The sequence below is a fragment of the Phoxinus phoxinus genome (assembly GCF_949152265.1).
Source record: "Phoxinus phoxinus genome assembly, chromosome: 13".
Classification (NCBI taxonomy): Eukaryota; Metazoa; Chordata; class Actinopteri; order Cypriniformes; family Leuciscidae; genus Phoxinus; species Phoxinus phoxinus.
In genome coordinates, this window is record NC_136888.1 from 4,490,019 (window position 1) to 4,506,035 (window position 16,017).

Consider the following 16,017-nt stretch of genomic DNA (forward strand, 5'->3'; position numbering starts at 1 on the left):
TATCAGACTCTCAATCCCACAGTATCAGAGCTGTAATCAGCACAGACTCTAAATCCCACAGCCTTACAAAGTATGAATAGTTGATCATTACTCAACCCTAAAGCGCTTTCAACCAGTCACAATAAGCTTGGAATTGAAATGCTTTTCATTGTAATACATAACAATTCTTGTAGTATCACTCTGGGGTTTTATGAAATATTAATTAAGAGTTTGTCCCTGTTATCTTTGTAAAGGTCTATGCCAAACTGGGTAAAAAAACTAAACGCTTTAACTACCAAATATCATACAGCTTCACATTATTCATTGTCAGCAATCAGATTTTTTCAGAAGCTGAAATTGTGAGCTTGATAATTAAAAACATCTAGAAAGTTAGTCATTGGGCCATAAATGGCATCATGTCCTAAAGAATGTACCGGTAAGGTGTCTTAGATTGGGTGTTCAGACAGTGTCCTGATCTTATATGTATAGAGCATTGTGTCGAGCAGGACGAGGTCGAGGGAGTCCCTCGACCTCCTGCTCGCCACATGCATGTTGAACACTGTAAGCTAATACGGTTTTGTGTTTTCCTCTAGAAATCACTTCACAAAGAGCCTCCAGTCAGACACAACAGCTGTTTACAGTTGCATCAGAGAGTAAGTCCACAGTTTAACTCTTACCCTCACCATACATATATTAATATTTATGTGCTTTCAATATGTCTGTCAATTTTAAACTGGCAGAGCACAGTTGGTGTTGGTCATGGTGAACGTCATTATGATTTGATATTTCATTCATGATATGTCCACCATACACATCAATTGTGTTGTTCATGGTTATTACCATGTTAGTACCTACCAGTGATGCGCGGGTCAATGCATAAACAACCCGCACCCGACCGACGTTTTCAACTAACCCGCCCGCAACTCGGACCGCAAAAAAAAAGAAAGAAAATATTGTACCCGACCCGCTTCTTGACCCGCATTTTTTAAAAGTAGCTAGTAAATGCTCATAGTAGCGTCATGGGCCATAGACGTAGGAACTAGGGGTGCGCATTTTTCTGAATGCTGCATGATATAGCCTAGTGTTTTGTAATAAAGGCTTGATTTATTCATTTATTTCGTTTCATTTTCTTAACAATTAAGATGCTGCATGTGTTTATCCAGTCTAATCGAAGTGTGCGTCTCTCCCCCGACTTTCCCAACAAAAATCCCGCCCCCTCTCAGCAAACACATAAAACTGACATTACTGAGCTATATGCGTTTAAAAGTAGCCTATTAAAACGGCACAAAGGCATTGCTCAGTTCAACGTGTTGGGAAATCGGGCATTTTGTCCCGCGTCAGCTTTTATTCAAAAGTTAATACCGCTCAACATTCAAAAGGTAAATAAGGATTTCCCACTTGCATCTCTACCTGCAGACTGAGCTCGTGCGTCATCCTCACGCCAGTTATTCAGCCAATAAAGTGTAGACCTATGTATTTCGAAAATTGTGTCTATATAAATTACAAAGGTTTAATTGGAATCTTAATTTCCAACGACCCGACCGACCGCGCCCCGAATATCATTAAAAATATTTTTGGATGACTCGTAACCGCGGGTGACCGCAGGCACCCGCTCATTTTGGATCAACCCGCGCATCACTGGTAAACTTATAAACCTACCTATCTACCTGTCTACCCACCTATCTACAGTATAAACCTACATATTTACTGATTTACCTAAATACCAAACTATCAAACTACCTATCTACAGTACATACCTACCTACCTATCTACCCACCTATCTTCCTACCCATCTACCCACCTATTTACATACCTACCCACCTATTTTCCTACCTATCTACCCACATATCTACATACCTACCCACATATCTACCCACCTATCAACAGGACATACCTACTCACCTATCTTGCTACCTATCTACCCACTTATCTACATGTCTATCCATCCATCCATCCATCCATTTATCCTCCTACATATCTACCCACCTATATTCCTACCTGTCTACCCAACTATCTACCTACCTACCCACCGATCTATCTACCTACCTACGTAAATAACTAACTAAAACATAAATAATAACATATTTGTTTTTTCAAATTATGCCGATCTTGTCCCCGATAGGCAGAACACATGATTTAGACTGATTAGACTTATTATAATAAATCTTACAACTAAATTCAGTAGTCAAAGCAATTAACAAGCGTTAAAGTAAAAATAAAAAATAGCACAAAATGTCTACCACATTGTTTTCAGATCTCTATATAAAAAGAATACTAATAAATGACATTCAAATTTGAATCTAATGGCACCAATTTGAAATACCCCTTATGTTTTGTGGTTATTTATACTACAGCAGTTACATTCATTTATTTTAAATTTGTTCCATTTTAATTCTCATTTCTTGAATTCAAATTCTAAATACAAGTCTGCATCCTGTTTGCCCCTCAATTCCAGGAACTGAATTAGAATTTCAATTCTTTAGATTTTTTTAAATATAATTTTTCTAAATTCTTAAAAGTGTACAACCCAGATTCATGTGTTGTTGTCATCTTCCACATACTGTGTTTCATCTGACAGGAGCTTTCCATTGTGTTTCACAGGAGCCAATGAGCGAACAGAGCTTTGACGCATATGTGACCACGCTAACGGACATGTACACCAATCAAGATCAGTATCAGAGCGCAGAGAACAAGGCCCTGCTAGAAAATATCAAACAAGCAGTACAAGGCATTCAAGTCTAGCATCTCACAATGAAGGGGCCACTTTCCTACAACGAAGGAACACAGGGAACAAAAGACACTTTCAGAAAGAAAAAAATAATAATCATATGGGATGCCTCACGTTTTGCTGTTGTAGTTTATCGAACAGTGTTAAATTCATGTTCTTTTAAAAAGTGTTATGCTGACTAAACATCATTTTTCTTTGGGTTTATTTTTCTGGCCTTCCTTTAAAAAAAAAAAATCTGCAAAATAGTTTTGGAAAGCATTCACATTTTGTACGTTTTGTAACGTGAATCATCCTTCTCGCTGCTCATTGATGCACCTTTTAGTGTACAGTATATTATACAACAGTAATGCCACCACTACTGAACATTAGCTTGCTGATATAGAGAGTTAAAGTCACAGAGGTTAGCTTAGTGAAAGATCTACTGATAGATGATTGGTGCTGTTTCTTTTTATCATTAATATCAACGGTTACACCTTTTTTTAATAGTCTACTTTAGACATTCTACTAACTTTGCAACTGCATGTGAACAAACTTTCAGAGTGTTAGGGACTGTCAGGTTAGGGTTAGCATAAGTTGACGTAGTTGCAAAATTACTTATAGTTCTGTCATGACAACTCTCAGGAGATTGGTATGGTAATAGAGATTGGCATAGTAATGGATATGGAAATGTTAAGCCCCTTTCACAAAGAGATTTCAGAAAATACATGGATAATCTGTTCCGTGATTTGTCCCGGGATGGTTTGATTTTGGTTCATTCACACTGCCAGTGATTTTCCGGAATCTGTGAGTGCGTTGACACACATCCCGTAAAGACACGCGACGTCAGGATGTGTTGTAGAAAGGCCAGTCTAATTTTTTAGATTAGACTGCTACTGCTCTTTCCATTATAGTCGTACACTTAGTGAATTTCTTTATGCAGCGTCTTAAGTTTACTAATAATCTTGCGATCTTGAGAAACCACGTCAGAGCATTTTTTCCCGGATTCGGTCGTACACTAACGCATCGCGTACCGTTCCACAAAGCTGGCGAACGATCTCCGCTTCAGCGCGGACAGTAAGTCTCTGCTTCTTTAGTCTATTTTGAAGAAATTTTTTCGTTCTTTCTTTGTTGATTACGAACACAAACTTTCTTCTAAGAGCAACAAAATACTCCTTTACGGCATTGGACTTTTGTTCACACAGGGCGCGCTCCGGGACTGATCCCGGCAATGTTACTAGGTCCCCATCCCGGCATCGATCCTGGCATCAATCCCGGGACGTGTTTGCGTTCACACAGAAGGCACTCAATTTTACAGCATTTTCTTGGGATCAACGCGCTGTGTGAAAGGGGCTTTAGTGTATTTGGTCTTGGTGGAATAGATCTGATACGCTGCAGAGCAAGCACAGAGACTTTCTACAGCCAATACATTCACAGACATTGCTGTGAGTAAATTAGACAAGCTGCTGCTGCTGCACATGTAACAGACATGATTTAACCCCGTAGCAGATCTATACAGGTGGAGCTGGGGAAGGGGGAGGGTTTCTGAAAGCACTGCAAACTGATAACAGCAACACCCCGGTATTTAAATGTTGAGCTGCAGCTCATTGGCCACTGATGCAGCAGCAACCAATCAGGGGTGCGTTTCCCGAAAGCATCGTTAGCCGACTATGGTCGCAAGTTCCGTCGTTATCAGCAGTTAAACGATTTGGTGTTTCCCGAAACCATCGTTCCAACGAACGTTCGCAAACAGCATCGCAAACTTGTGTGGTTGGAACGACAGCTCTCGAGCTGTGGTTAGAAGCAGAGTTTCTAGTTTACATGAGATGTAGACTGAATAAATCCTTATTCAGCAAATATTTAGCAAAATAAGCAAGCTGACATTCAGTACAACCCGTGATATTTATTTAGAATACATACAAATGTAATTTACGTCTTTTAGTTTGTCAAGATATTTAAAGCACCGTTTTTGAAGACTGCACATGTGCGAACGTGCTTTACTAGCCTATGTAAGAACGAGCCAAATATTGAGTCTGGTAATAAAGCAAAATAACTGAGAAAAATTTGAAATGGTCTTCAGATGCCATGTCTGTAACTTATATGACAAAATCTAGCGTTAATTCGATCTCAAACAGATTAATTAAAATAAGTTATTAGTCCACCACGTGCGAGACGTCATAAACCAACGTGATTTTGCGACATACGGTTTCGGGAAACAGTCGTGACTAGCTAGTTTATTTCTCCAATGATGCATCATACTGTGGTAGTTAAGCAGCAAGCTATATAGTTGTACGGGAAACGCACCCCAGCAGCGCTATGTAGAAAATGATGTGATCGCCACCAAATGAGTTAGACCTATCAGCCTGAACCATCTAGAGTTTCACGACAGAACTTGATATTCAGTCGAATTTCTGTTGGTGAGCATCACAATAATGTTAGCAGATATTAAGCAGACGGTCTACTAATGCTCTGATGACTGCTAGTTGACATGCAGTTGCAAACTTACTTATAGTTAGTGGACCTTCGAAAGAAAGCATTATACCATATCAACTATCAATTAAACAATGTGGGGGATAAAAACACTGGTGTTAAAGATCTTAGGAGTGGATTTGGAATGTGAATGTTTAATGGTAAGTGTCACGCCAGGGAAAGCTAATGGTGGAGTTCCTGACACGGCTTTAACATGCAAACGGAAACGCTTTGATTATTTGTGGCTTCGTCATTTAATCTGCATCAGTGTAACGGCAATAGCAGCTCTAACATCGCGCCACATACTGTACGTCTTCACTTGGTCTATTCTTGAAATTACAGTAGCCAGAATGGAACTGTCTCAGCAATATTTGACTAAACCATGTGTATAAAAACGAGAGAGAGATGCAATCTATGTGGTGGGTATATGCAATTTCATGTTTGTAAACAGTGGAAGCTACAGAATCTTTTTACTATATGTAAATGATTGATTTTTATATAAATCTTTTAATACAAATGTTTTAAAAGGAAGTGGAAATTAGGTTTAGAGACGGACGATGCTGCGCAGGGACACCTTCGTTTCCATGCTCGGATGTTTGTACAGTATGGAAACTAACTAACGCAGAAGGAATTTGAAAAGAACACACACAGTAAAGACAATGAACACGGGACCTACAGGGTTTTTGCCCCCACTTTTTTGTGCCAGAAGACTATTTGCACTTATCCCACCTTCGGACGATGTGCAATCTCCAGGTGTCTCTTTGGCACGAGGAAGGCGCGATGACAGACGCTCAACGTTCAGACGAGAGATTACAGGGATTGAGATATTCATGAGGACAATATCTTTACGAGAAATATTGTGCATTTTTAAATAACGATGCTAGTTCGTCGAGTATGTTCTGTATCATACAAAGTAATCCCCAGCAGCACTTTATGTCTAATCATTGTACAAAATCATAAAAGAGTAGTCAATCAAAATAAAGCATTTAAAGAAGAAAATCTCCCAGTGCGATGGGATCGGTGGCTAGAGTCATCAGTAGAGTTTAAAGGGGGTCGCGCCGCTTCGTGCACCCCTCATTTCCATTGTACTATTAGCTGTAGCAACCTTGTTAATACCTTATTGAGAGCTAATGCAAAGGTGCTTGTACTTCACTGGATCTCATCCATTGTACAAATCGGCCCTTTCTTAGGGCTCCATCATTCATGCACAGCATCACATCTGCAGCTTTCTAACAATATAGTAATGCTTTCAATAGAGAAATAGCTAGTATGGGTTTTTGAATCAATTATCGTCATCATCGGTACAATGGAAATGGGAATTTAAGCACAAACATGCTGCTCATTTACTGTTGATGCATAATATTGATTTATTTTATTTTATAAAGGATATGTGACTAATTACCCAAGGTCAAACAAAAGAAGTCACGTATTAGAATGCGATTTTTCATATGAATTATTGTGAATTCACGAGTTTATTTATCTGGAATTCTTCATTTCAAGGTTGATTTGTTTAATCATCAATGAAGACGGGATTTTGTATAAACGATTGTGCTCTCTGTGGAACTGGAGTTTGATTTATTTTTGTACGATACAGCATGAATTTGTTGACATTTTAATTTTACTATAAATGTGTGAGATCACAAGTTGCGGTGAGTTTTCATTTTTAAATTGTGGAAATTTGTACAATATTTGTCATGCTGGATGTTGACACATCGTACTCTGAATAAAGAAAATGGTGTTGCCACAGACTCGAGTAGCCATCTTCTATGATTTATGATTTATTGGAGAAGAAGAAATGCTTAAAACGATACAGGCTTCATAAATTGATGTTTCATGCAAATCCTACGTGGTATAAGAAGCATGTGATTTCCTCTAATAAAGATCTCTATTTATGGCTTTGTTATTTATTTTAAGCTGCCATGCACCAGTAAAAGAGTACCAGTAAGGCAAACAAAATCGTACACATTTAAAAAAAAAAAATCATTTTCATATGTGCATCATGTTTAAACTTTGTGATGAATAGTGCATGCTCATTTAGTTTGAACAACTACCCGATGTATTTGGATTGCATTTCCATCCATTATCTCACAATTTTGAGTGAGTGAGTGTGCATTATGCAGCAAACAAATGGTTACAATTGTAAAATGACATTTCATGTTTTACAGCAGCCAGTGGTAGTAGGCCTATTTAGTGAAAATGACATTTCGTGTACAAATCTAACTTTTGGCAGTAAAAATCAAATGGTGCCTGACAAAAGACATTTTAAAAATCATATCTGATAGTGGGTCAAGACAAAAGCATTGCACTGTGGGAAACACAGCATGATCAATGCATACACAATATATTGATAAGCCGTGCACAAGTATTGTACTGTTCCATTGTGAACAGACTCTTATTATGAAAGGTGTATACTAATATATGACAGAAAAGCAAAAATTATTTAAACGCATAACTTTTTTTTTTACTGTTCTTTTGTAGAATATCACAGAAGTAAAATGCCAAAACTATTGGTAGGCTAATATAGGCCTATTCAATTATAGACTTATATATTCACTAAAAATGTATAATTATTTTTACATTTATTAGCCTAATAGATTTTTTAAATGTAATTAGATCCTATTTATTTTGAGTAATAGATCATGGGTTTTCAATCTTTTAGAAGATTCAACGGACACCCAAATATGATCATCCTCGTGTGAGGGACCCCCATCCTAAACTTTTAAAGCAGTTATATATTTTAATTTATAAAGACCTGTGGAAAGAACTATTCTCTCTACTCTAGTAATGTACTGTAATATGTGTTATCCAAATCAAAATGTGTTTATTTTTATATTTAAAAAAAATCTAATGTTTTTATTTATTTAAATAAGAACATTTTATTTAAATTAAATTGGTTTGTTTGTTTAGTTGATTAGCTCTTTATATTATTATTTATTCATTTTGTATTATTATATTATTTTTACTTTTCTCTAAACTTTTTCCAAGATCCCCTTAGCACTTCCTCGATTAATGGTTGAATCCCAGTTTGCATACTCGGACTACGTACTACGCAAATGCCGGTACTTTGAAGTGTGTAGTAGGCAAAAGTTTAGTAGGATGGGCTTTTATCGTGCACGATTGAGGAGGCTGTGATTGGTCTCTCATGCCGTCTAGTACACGGTCGGTAACACTGGATTCCTGCACACTGCTCTCCGGCGCACTGGCTGGTCATGGCGTTGCGGACTGTCCGAAACTTACCCTGCTTTTTAAGTGTACTCGGCGTGTTTCTCCTCAGCTGTGGCCCAAACCCGGTGTCCTCATGTCCGAGCCGCTGTTTATGTTTCCGTACCACTGTCAGATGTATGCATTTAAACCTGGAATCAGTGCCCGCTGTTCTTCCTCAGACCACAATCCTGTAAGTACACTCTTTTTTTCTCTCTGAGACTGAGAGAATCAGAAACTATAGTTTTTGTCTTATGTGCTTACCTGCTTTATCCACCTTAAGAGTTACAAATGACTTGTTGTCAGTAATATAATCATTGTTTATGCTTTGCGTTGAGCTCATCGGTTACATACTGAGTACAGAAGAATTTGAGTGGCAGTGTTCCTGATTTACGTTTCTCATCTGGACGAGTCTTTGTTTCGCGGATACATACAGCGGTTGTGTCTCACAACTTTAACCCTAACCCTACCTAGGCAGCATTCGAGTCACAGGCGCGAGTCAGCTACACATGCGCATCCAGACTCAAACGCTGAAAGCAACTTTGATGGCCAAAATGTTGCACCTATTTTTTATGACATCGGGTCTATACACACTTGCGGTCATAAACACCGTAAAACATTTGCAATTGCTTTTTATCATTAAATTAGAAACATCAAACATTTATTTTAAAGAAGGTAACTGTAAAGCCTATTGAAAATCTATGTTTCTGCCATTGAATAAAAAACTAAAAAGGTATACGCTAATTCAGAATTTATTGCAATTGCATGTTATAAATTCATAATTGCGAGATATAAACTCACATTTGCATGTTATAAAGTAAGAAGTGCAAGATAAAGAACTTGCATTTGCATATAAAGTCATAATTGTGAGATATAAACTCTCAATTCTGAAATTTTCCTCTGAATTTTATATCTTGCTAATCTGACTTTATAACTAATAATTGCGAGTTTATGTCATGCAATTCTGTGGGGGGAACAAGCTTCCATAAAAATCAAAGTGCGTAAATAAAGCTCTGTTAAAAAAATGCATTTTTTACAACACTGCAAGTGTGTCCTATCAGGTAATCGGAAGTTCTACACACACTTGAGGTTTTCACACCCATTAGACACTTCAAACACCAGAAATACGTCATGCAAGTGGACAAGTGTAAATGCCTGCAGTTGCGGGTGTTGGCACAGGCTCATAAAAGTCCTTAAATGCTGTCTAGATAGGCAGCACACTAGCTTTGAAACAGGGGCTCAAAACCTAGTGACTCTAACCGGTCTGCACACAACCCAATACAGATGAGTGTATAACACTGTGATCTACTGTACTTAACACACACACACATAAGTATAATACAGACTTCACCGACACGGTTAACAAAACTCGGTGTTGACAGTGTTTGCACAGAAAGGTCAAAACCTTTGCATGTGTGTTTGTCATTATGTGTGGACTGCTATAGATCAGTTGTTCTACAATGGTTAAAGTGAGTCATGATCACTCTGTGTGTGTTTGTGTGTGTTTATGTTGGGTAGTTATGATTTGGACAGATCCCACTCATCAAAAACAAGTTCATTTACTTTGATTGGTTATATTAGAGGGGTCATGACATGGATTTTTTTTTATTGTTTTAATATGTTCCTTGTTCACTTATAATGCTACTAAAGTTCTTTACCAACCGGTTTTAGGAAACAAATATAAATGTGGAAAAACGATTGTTTACAACCCTCATTCTGACCCTGAAATGATCAGTGTTTAAGGCTTAAGGCTTGTCAGTAAACGGCAACTGTTATGATTGGCTAGCGTCATAGGAAACAGTATGAATGCCCACTCACTATTGCACGCGAGTATGTTTTTTGAAAACATATATATACATATAAAATTTATATACATATAAAATCGTCATTTACATTGTGAAATCTTTTACTTGCAGTTTGCGATGTTGCTGCTGTCAGATCCAATACAGTCGCTGCTTCCTCTTTCAGCAAAAGTTTATTTTTTACTGTGCCTCTTTTGCGAAACAAAATGCTCAGAACAAACATATCTGCACAAAATAAATGCAGTAATAGAAAGAAACACACAGGTGAAATACATTGAAATTTATATGTATTTGAAAATTTGGTCGGGTTGAAGTCATCCCTCCGGATCTTCTGCATCCACTCAGCCCGACGAAACGGTATATAACGGCACACAACAACGAAGTGCTGAGGCTGTCACCCTCCGAAAGGCAAGTCGCCTCTCTTGAATCCTAAAAACACTCATTGTGAAAAAATATCTCTCTGGTAATGGAACTCGGTCGCTGTCGGATCACCGGAAGTACTGGCCCGCACACTCAGGGTTCAAACGTCAACGGTCGCCATATTGTGCACGGAGCGAATTAGTTCTCTTGTTACCTCGGTGTATATGTACTTCCTGTTTTGTTCAGTTCTTTGTCGGTGATCGTCATTATTAAGTGTGGTGAGCGTGTATGTTCTCCTGAGATTCTCCAGTGTTTCTGTTTGTGGATTAAAGACTATTTTCCGGACTATTTTTTTCATAGTTTGACTGGTCCTGCGACTTATAGTCAGGTGCGACTTATATATCAAAATGAATTCAGACTGACTGAGATGAACCAAGAGAAAACATTACCGTCTACAGCCGCGAGAGGGCGCTCTAGTTAGCGGAGTTGTTCAGAAGCGACACCGAGGAAGAAGTCAATGTGTTCAGTGTTGAGGAATGAGATCAGGAGCTTGGTGAACTTGCTGACCGGTAACTTGTTGGACCCGCTGGCTAATGTTAATTTAACCAATTCAGCCCCACAGATATATGTTCTGTGTGCTGTTGTGTCGCTGAATAACTGTTAATGTGTTACGCTAACATACCGGACACCTATTCAGCTGTTGTTCTGTGTGATATTGTGGAGCTCCATAACTTGCCTTTCCAGATTAAATGTCTGTTCTTGGTCTTGGATTTTGTGAAATAAATTTCTAAATAAATGCGATTTATAGTCCAGTGCGACTTACAGCGGGTGAAATAAGTATTGAACACGTCACCATTTTTCTCTGTAAATATATTTCCAAAGGTGCTATTGACTTGAAATTTTCACCAGATGTTGGTAACAACCCAAGTAATCCATACAAATAAAGTTCAGAAATTAAGTTGTTAGGGCTGGGTGATATGGCCTAAAAAAAAAAAATCCCCGATTTTTTCATAAGAAATCCGATTTACGATTTAAATATATTTTTTCCCCCCCTATTTAAAATCAATCTGCAGATGACAAATAAATTGTTCAAAACAAGTTTTAGCTTTATTTAATTATATAAAGTGCAATCAGAAACAAACAACAAGCCAAGATGGGAGGCCCTGCCTTTGTAAACAGTGAAAATGTAACATAACATAACATAACATAACATAAAATGGGTGTAAATGTAAAAAAAAAAAAAAACACTTGCATCAGTTGGTGACTAAACAGAATTTTATTAAGTTTAGTGACAACACAATGTTTACATGGTACACTGACTGTATGCTACTGTTTTTATTAGGCTACTGCTTGACACAAACTTCACAATTTCAATTCTTGTGATCTTGATTCAATATCGATTCCTTTGGATAAATATTAGGTACAGTAGATACATTAATGTTTTGTTAATTTTTCTCTCCCCAAAAAAAGGCACCTACTGTAAACATACAGAGCCCTGTCAGCTGGTATTATTATTAAAGGTTAAAAAAAACATCTCAAATTTATTTTAATGCGTTTTTTATAATGACAACATTATTATTTTAATGATATAGGTCAAATATATAATAAAAATGTAATATAGTTATCATATTTAGCAAAATACTCCTCTCTACAGACAATTGTTTAAGTCCAACTAACGTGTTATGGTCATTAAACGGCTTTCCTGAGGTAAACGTTACCCGACTGTTCTCCAGCTGTTTATGGACCTCTGTTCGCGGTTGAAAAACACTTGATCGATCGTTTTTATTACATTTCGGTAAGTTGAACTGTATCTTTCAAATTACCTATTGATCATTCGTGTTTATTTATGTTAACTAAGTTAGTAGTACAGATGATCGGTTTACGTGCCTCTTGAACTGAGATCTGTCTGCGATCTGTCACGTCACATTTACAAGCACCAAAACGGTGTTTATTGTTTGAATTTTGTAATTAAATTGACAGAATCTGAGAGCTGAGAATTTGTTTTATATCAACAGTACCGTAAACCTTCTCTGTCGGTGTCAGTGTCCTCTTTGCTTCGCGATTTTCTCTGCGTGAGAAAATGTATGGTGTGAAAAGTGACTCTGCGTGAGAAATGGATGTGTGGCGTGAGAGCGAGTGGAAAGTGACTCTGCGTGAGTCTCACGGTGAATGCGTGAGAGTTGGCAGCCCTGCAGATTCAGTTTGTAAATGTTTTTGGCGGGTGTGCTTGTGCAGCCGCGGTCTTGTTCATTTGCCATGTTGTTTGTGTAGCTCTATGGCAAACGCGCTGAGCGCGTTCGGAACTACGGCAGCCCAGAGGGGAGCGTCGGCGGATATTATAGAGAAAACCGATTTTCATTCAAACATATCGACGTACACTACACATTCAAATTAATCGATAAAATCGATTTATCGCCCAGCCCTATAAGTTGTATAATAATGTGAAATGCCACAGGAAAAAAACTTATTGAACACATGAAGAAAGGGAGGTGCAAAAAGGCATGGAAAGCCAAGACAACAGCAGAAAACTATCAGTAATTAAAAAAGCACTCCGTCCTCTGTCAGTGCAAATTAATATCAGCTGGTTCAGTCCAAACTGATGGCCTACAAAAAGGTCTCATTGCCAATGTGCCACACAAGACACATCTCATGATGGGTAAAAGCAAAGAGCTGTCTCAAGACCGTCACAACCTCATTGTTGCAAAACATAATGATGGCATTGGTTATAGGCGTATTTCTAAGCTTCTAAATTTGCCTTGACCAGGTGTTCCTCGCAAGATTTCTGACAGAGGAGTGAAAATAATAATCAGAAGAGTTGTCCAAGAGCCAACACCAAGTTGTATGGTGTTTTATGGTGATGTGCAGTGCCTTTTATCCTCCAAACATGGTGTGTATTATGGCATCCAAACAGTAAAATTTTGCTCTCATCTGACCACACTATATTCTCCCAGTATTTTACTGGCTTTTCCAAATGTTGTGCAGCAAACATTAAACGAGCTTCTACATGCTTGCAATGGAGTCTTGCGTGGTGAGCGTGCACACAGGCCATGAAGGTGGAGTGCATTACTTACTGTTTTCTTTGAGACAAGTTAACAGTACCTGCTAATTGCAGGTCTTTTTGAAGCTCTCCACAAGTGGTCCTTGGCTCTTGGACAACTCTTCTGATTATTCTTTTCACTCCTCTGTCAGAAATCTTGTGAGGAGCACCTGGCCGAGGCAAATTTATGGTGAAATGATTGTCTCTCGACTTCCGTATTACGGCCTCAACACTGCTCACTGGGACATTCAGAAGCTTAGAAATGCGCCTATAACACAATGCCATCATTATGTTTTGCAACAATGAGGTTGTGAAGGTCTTGAGACAGCTCTTTGCTTTTACCCATCATGAGATGTGTCTTGTGTGACACCTTGGCAATGCAACCTTTTTGTAGGCCATCAGTTGGGACTGAACCAGCTGATATTAATTTGCACTGACAGGGCGGATTGCTTTTTAATTACTGAGTTTTCTGCTGTTGTCTTGGCTTTCCATGCCTTTTTGCACCTCCCTTTCTTCATGTGTTCAATACTTTTTTCCTGTGTCATTTCACATTTACACAACTTAATTTCTGAACATGTTGGTTTCCGTATGTATGGATTACTTGGGTTGTTACTAGAGGTGGAACGGTACACAGAAGTCACGGTTCGGTTCATACCTCGGTTCAGACATCACGGTTCGGTACGAGTTCGGTACAATGGAGGGAAAAGTAAAACAAAAATGCAGAAGGCAATTATTTTTATTCTGCATGTCTCAGGCTGTACCACCTATACAGTCTCTCCCCTGAGCTAGCTGACAGCCTGCCCTGAAGTCTGTAAAGTAAGATGTAAACAAAATAAGACAATCAGCTATAAAAACTGAAAATACATAATCTTTTATGTGAGGAAGCACGAGCGCGAAGGTGCGCGTCAAAAATGTCGGTGTGGGTGGTCGTGCGCGTTGGGTGGGCAAGGCCCCATTTCGCGTGGCGGTGTGCAGTGCGCTGCTCCGCATCCGAAGATGCACGACTTCGAGCCAAATCCGGCCGAGCATGTAGATCTCACCGCACCGGCACCCAGTTCTTGCGTCTAAATGAGTTGCTTACATTAGCTAAACGAGCCTACAATAGCAGACATAAGCTCTTTAAATAAAAATAAATGGCCATGTTTTATAAAAAGGTTCACAAAACTAAATAAAAATGTACAGTAGGAATTATATAAGATAACATTAATTTAGTTGTAAGTTACGTTCTCATATCCATTTTTTTTTCTAATGTCACAAGGAATAAGCTTAAAACATCCTCCTCATTATAGACAAAACATTTATTCAATCAAGCTCCAAAAAATGGCTCATTTTGATATAGTGCGATTTGTGATGTCACATGGCCATATTCATCTGCATATGCCCGCCTCCAGAGCAAGACATCGACGAATAGTTATACATCATCGCACCATAGGCCCCGCCCACTGGTGTTCAGTCGCTTAAACGGCTGACATTTCCCTACAACTGGATGTCAGCGTCGCATCAAAAGTAAACAGAACCCATTATAATCACTGGCGCTGTCTGCGGTCACGGTTGTGGTTGCAATCCAACACCAATGATAAAGGAATTCAATCTACCGTATTTTCCGGACTATAAGTCGCTCCGGAGAATAAGTCGCATCAGTCAAAAAATGCAAAAAATATATTTCCAAAGGTGCTATTGACATGAAATTTTCACCAGATGTTGGTAACAACTAGGGGTGGAACGGTACATGTATTCATATTGAACCGAATCGGTACGGGCGCCACGGTTCGGTGCATGAATTTACACGGAGAATACACGGTATAAAAATAAATAAAACTTGCGTGCAAATTTATTAATGTAATGCAGAACTACTGTTAGAAACGCGGGTTCTGTAGCCCTGCCTTAAGCTAGGTTTGCGCTGTCTAGGGTTTGCGAGCCTCCGCTGCGCGCGCGCCTCCCTAAATGGACGAGGCATTTATAGTTCGCGCTCGCCGGTGTACTATTCTTTGAAACGACAGCGTTTGCGACTCTGTGTAATTGTCCTCTAAACCATCAGGAATCAGCGATGAGAAGAAGTAAAGGTACACTCGTGAATGTTTATTTTAGTACACTTTAGTACACCAAAACCACGCTACAAAAGAATCGTGCAAAGCAGTAAACCAGAATTTCTGACGGAACCTAACAAAATCATAGGGCCCTATCATTATAAACATTTTTTTAATGACTCAATTGTTAAAGTTTTTAAATTCAGTTGATTAGACATGCTTTTTGATTTTTAACATCATTTCATTAAACCATTCAAATTGATTACAGAAAATTAAATAAAACTGAAAGCACAGCATTTAGGAAAACAATTTTTTTAGGAACAATTAAATGAATTTCAACTTTGCTCTCTCTGTATCACCGCTTATGGTTTAAAGGAATAGTTCAATTAAAAATGTAAATTATGTCATCATTTACTCTACTAGTACTCACCCTCAAGT

General features: G+C 38.4%; 2 protein-coding genes across 2 annotated transcripts in view; both read left to right on the forward strand.

Annotated features, from left to right (window-relative positions):
- Window positions 1-3,198, forward strand: part of myt1lb (myelin transcription factor 1-like, b) — a 169,522-nt gene extending 166,324 nt beyond the window's left edge. The window contains exons 21-22 of the mRNA XM_079633122.1: window positions 573-632; window positions 2,581-3,198. Of these exons, the coding sequence (XP_079489248.1) occupies window positions 573-632; window positions 2,581-2,721 (201 nt within the window). The 3' untranslated portion in view covers window positions 2,722-3,198. The remainder of the gene's footprint in view (window positions 1-572; window positions 633-2,580) is intronic.
- A 5,073-nt stretch (window positions 3,199-8,271) lies between these two features.
- The window catches only part of pxdn (peroxidasin), an 81,849-nt gene continuing 74,103 nt past the window's right edge, over window positions 8,272-16,017 (forward strand). Inside the window, exon 1 of the mRNA XM_079633430.1 lies at window positions 8,272-8,546. Coding sequence (XP_079489556.1) covers window positions 8,362-8,546 — 185 coding nt within the window. The 5' untranslated portion in view covers window positions 8,272-8,361. The remainder of the gene's footprint in view (window positions 8,547-16,017) is intronic.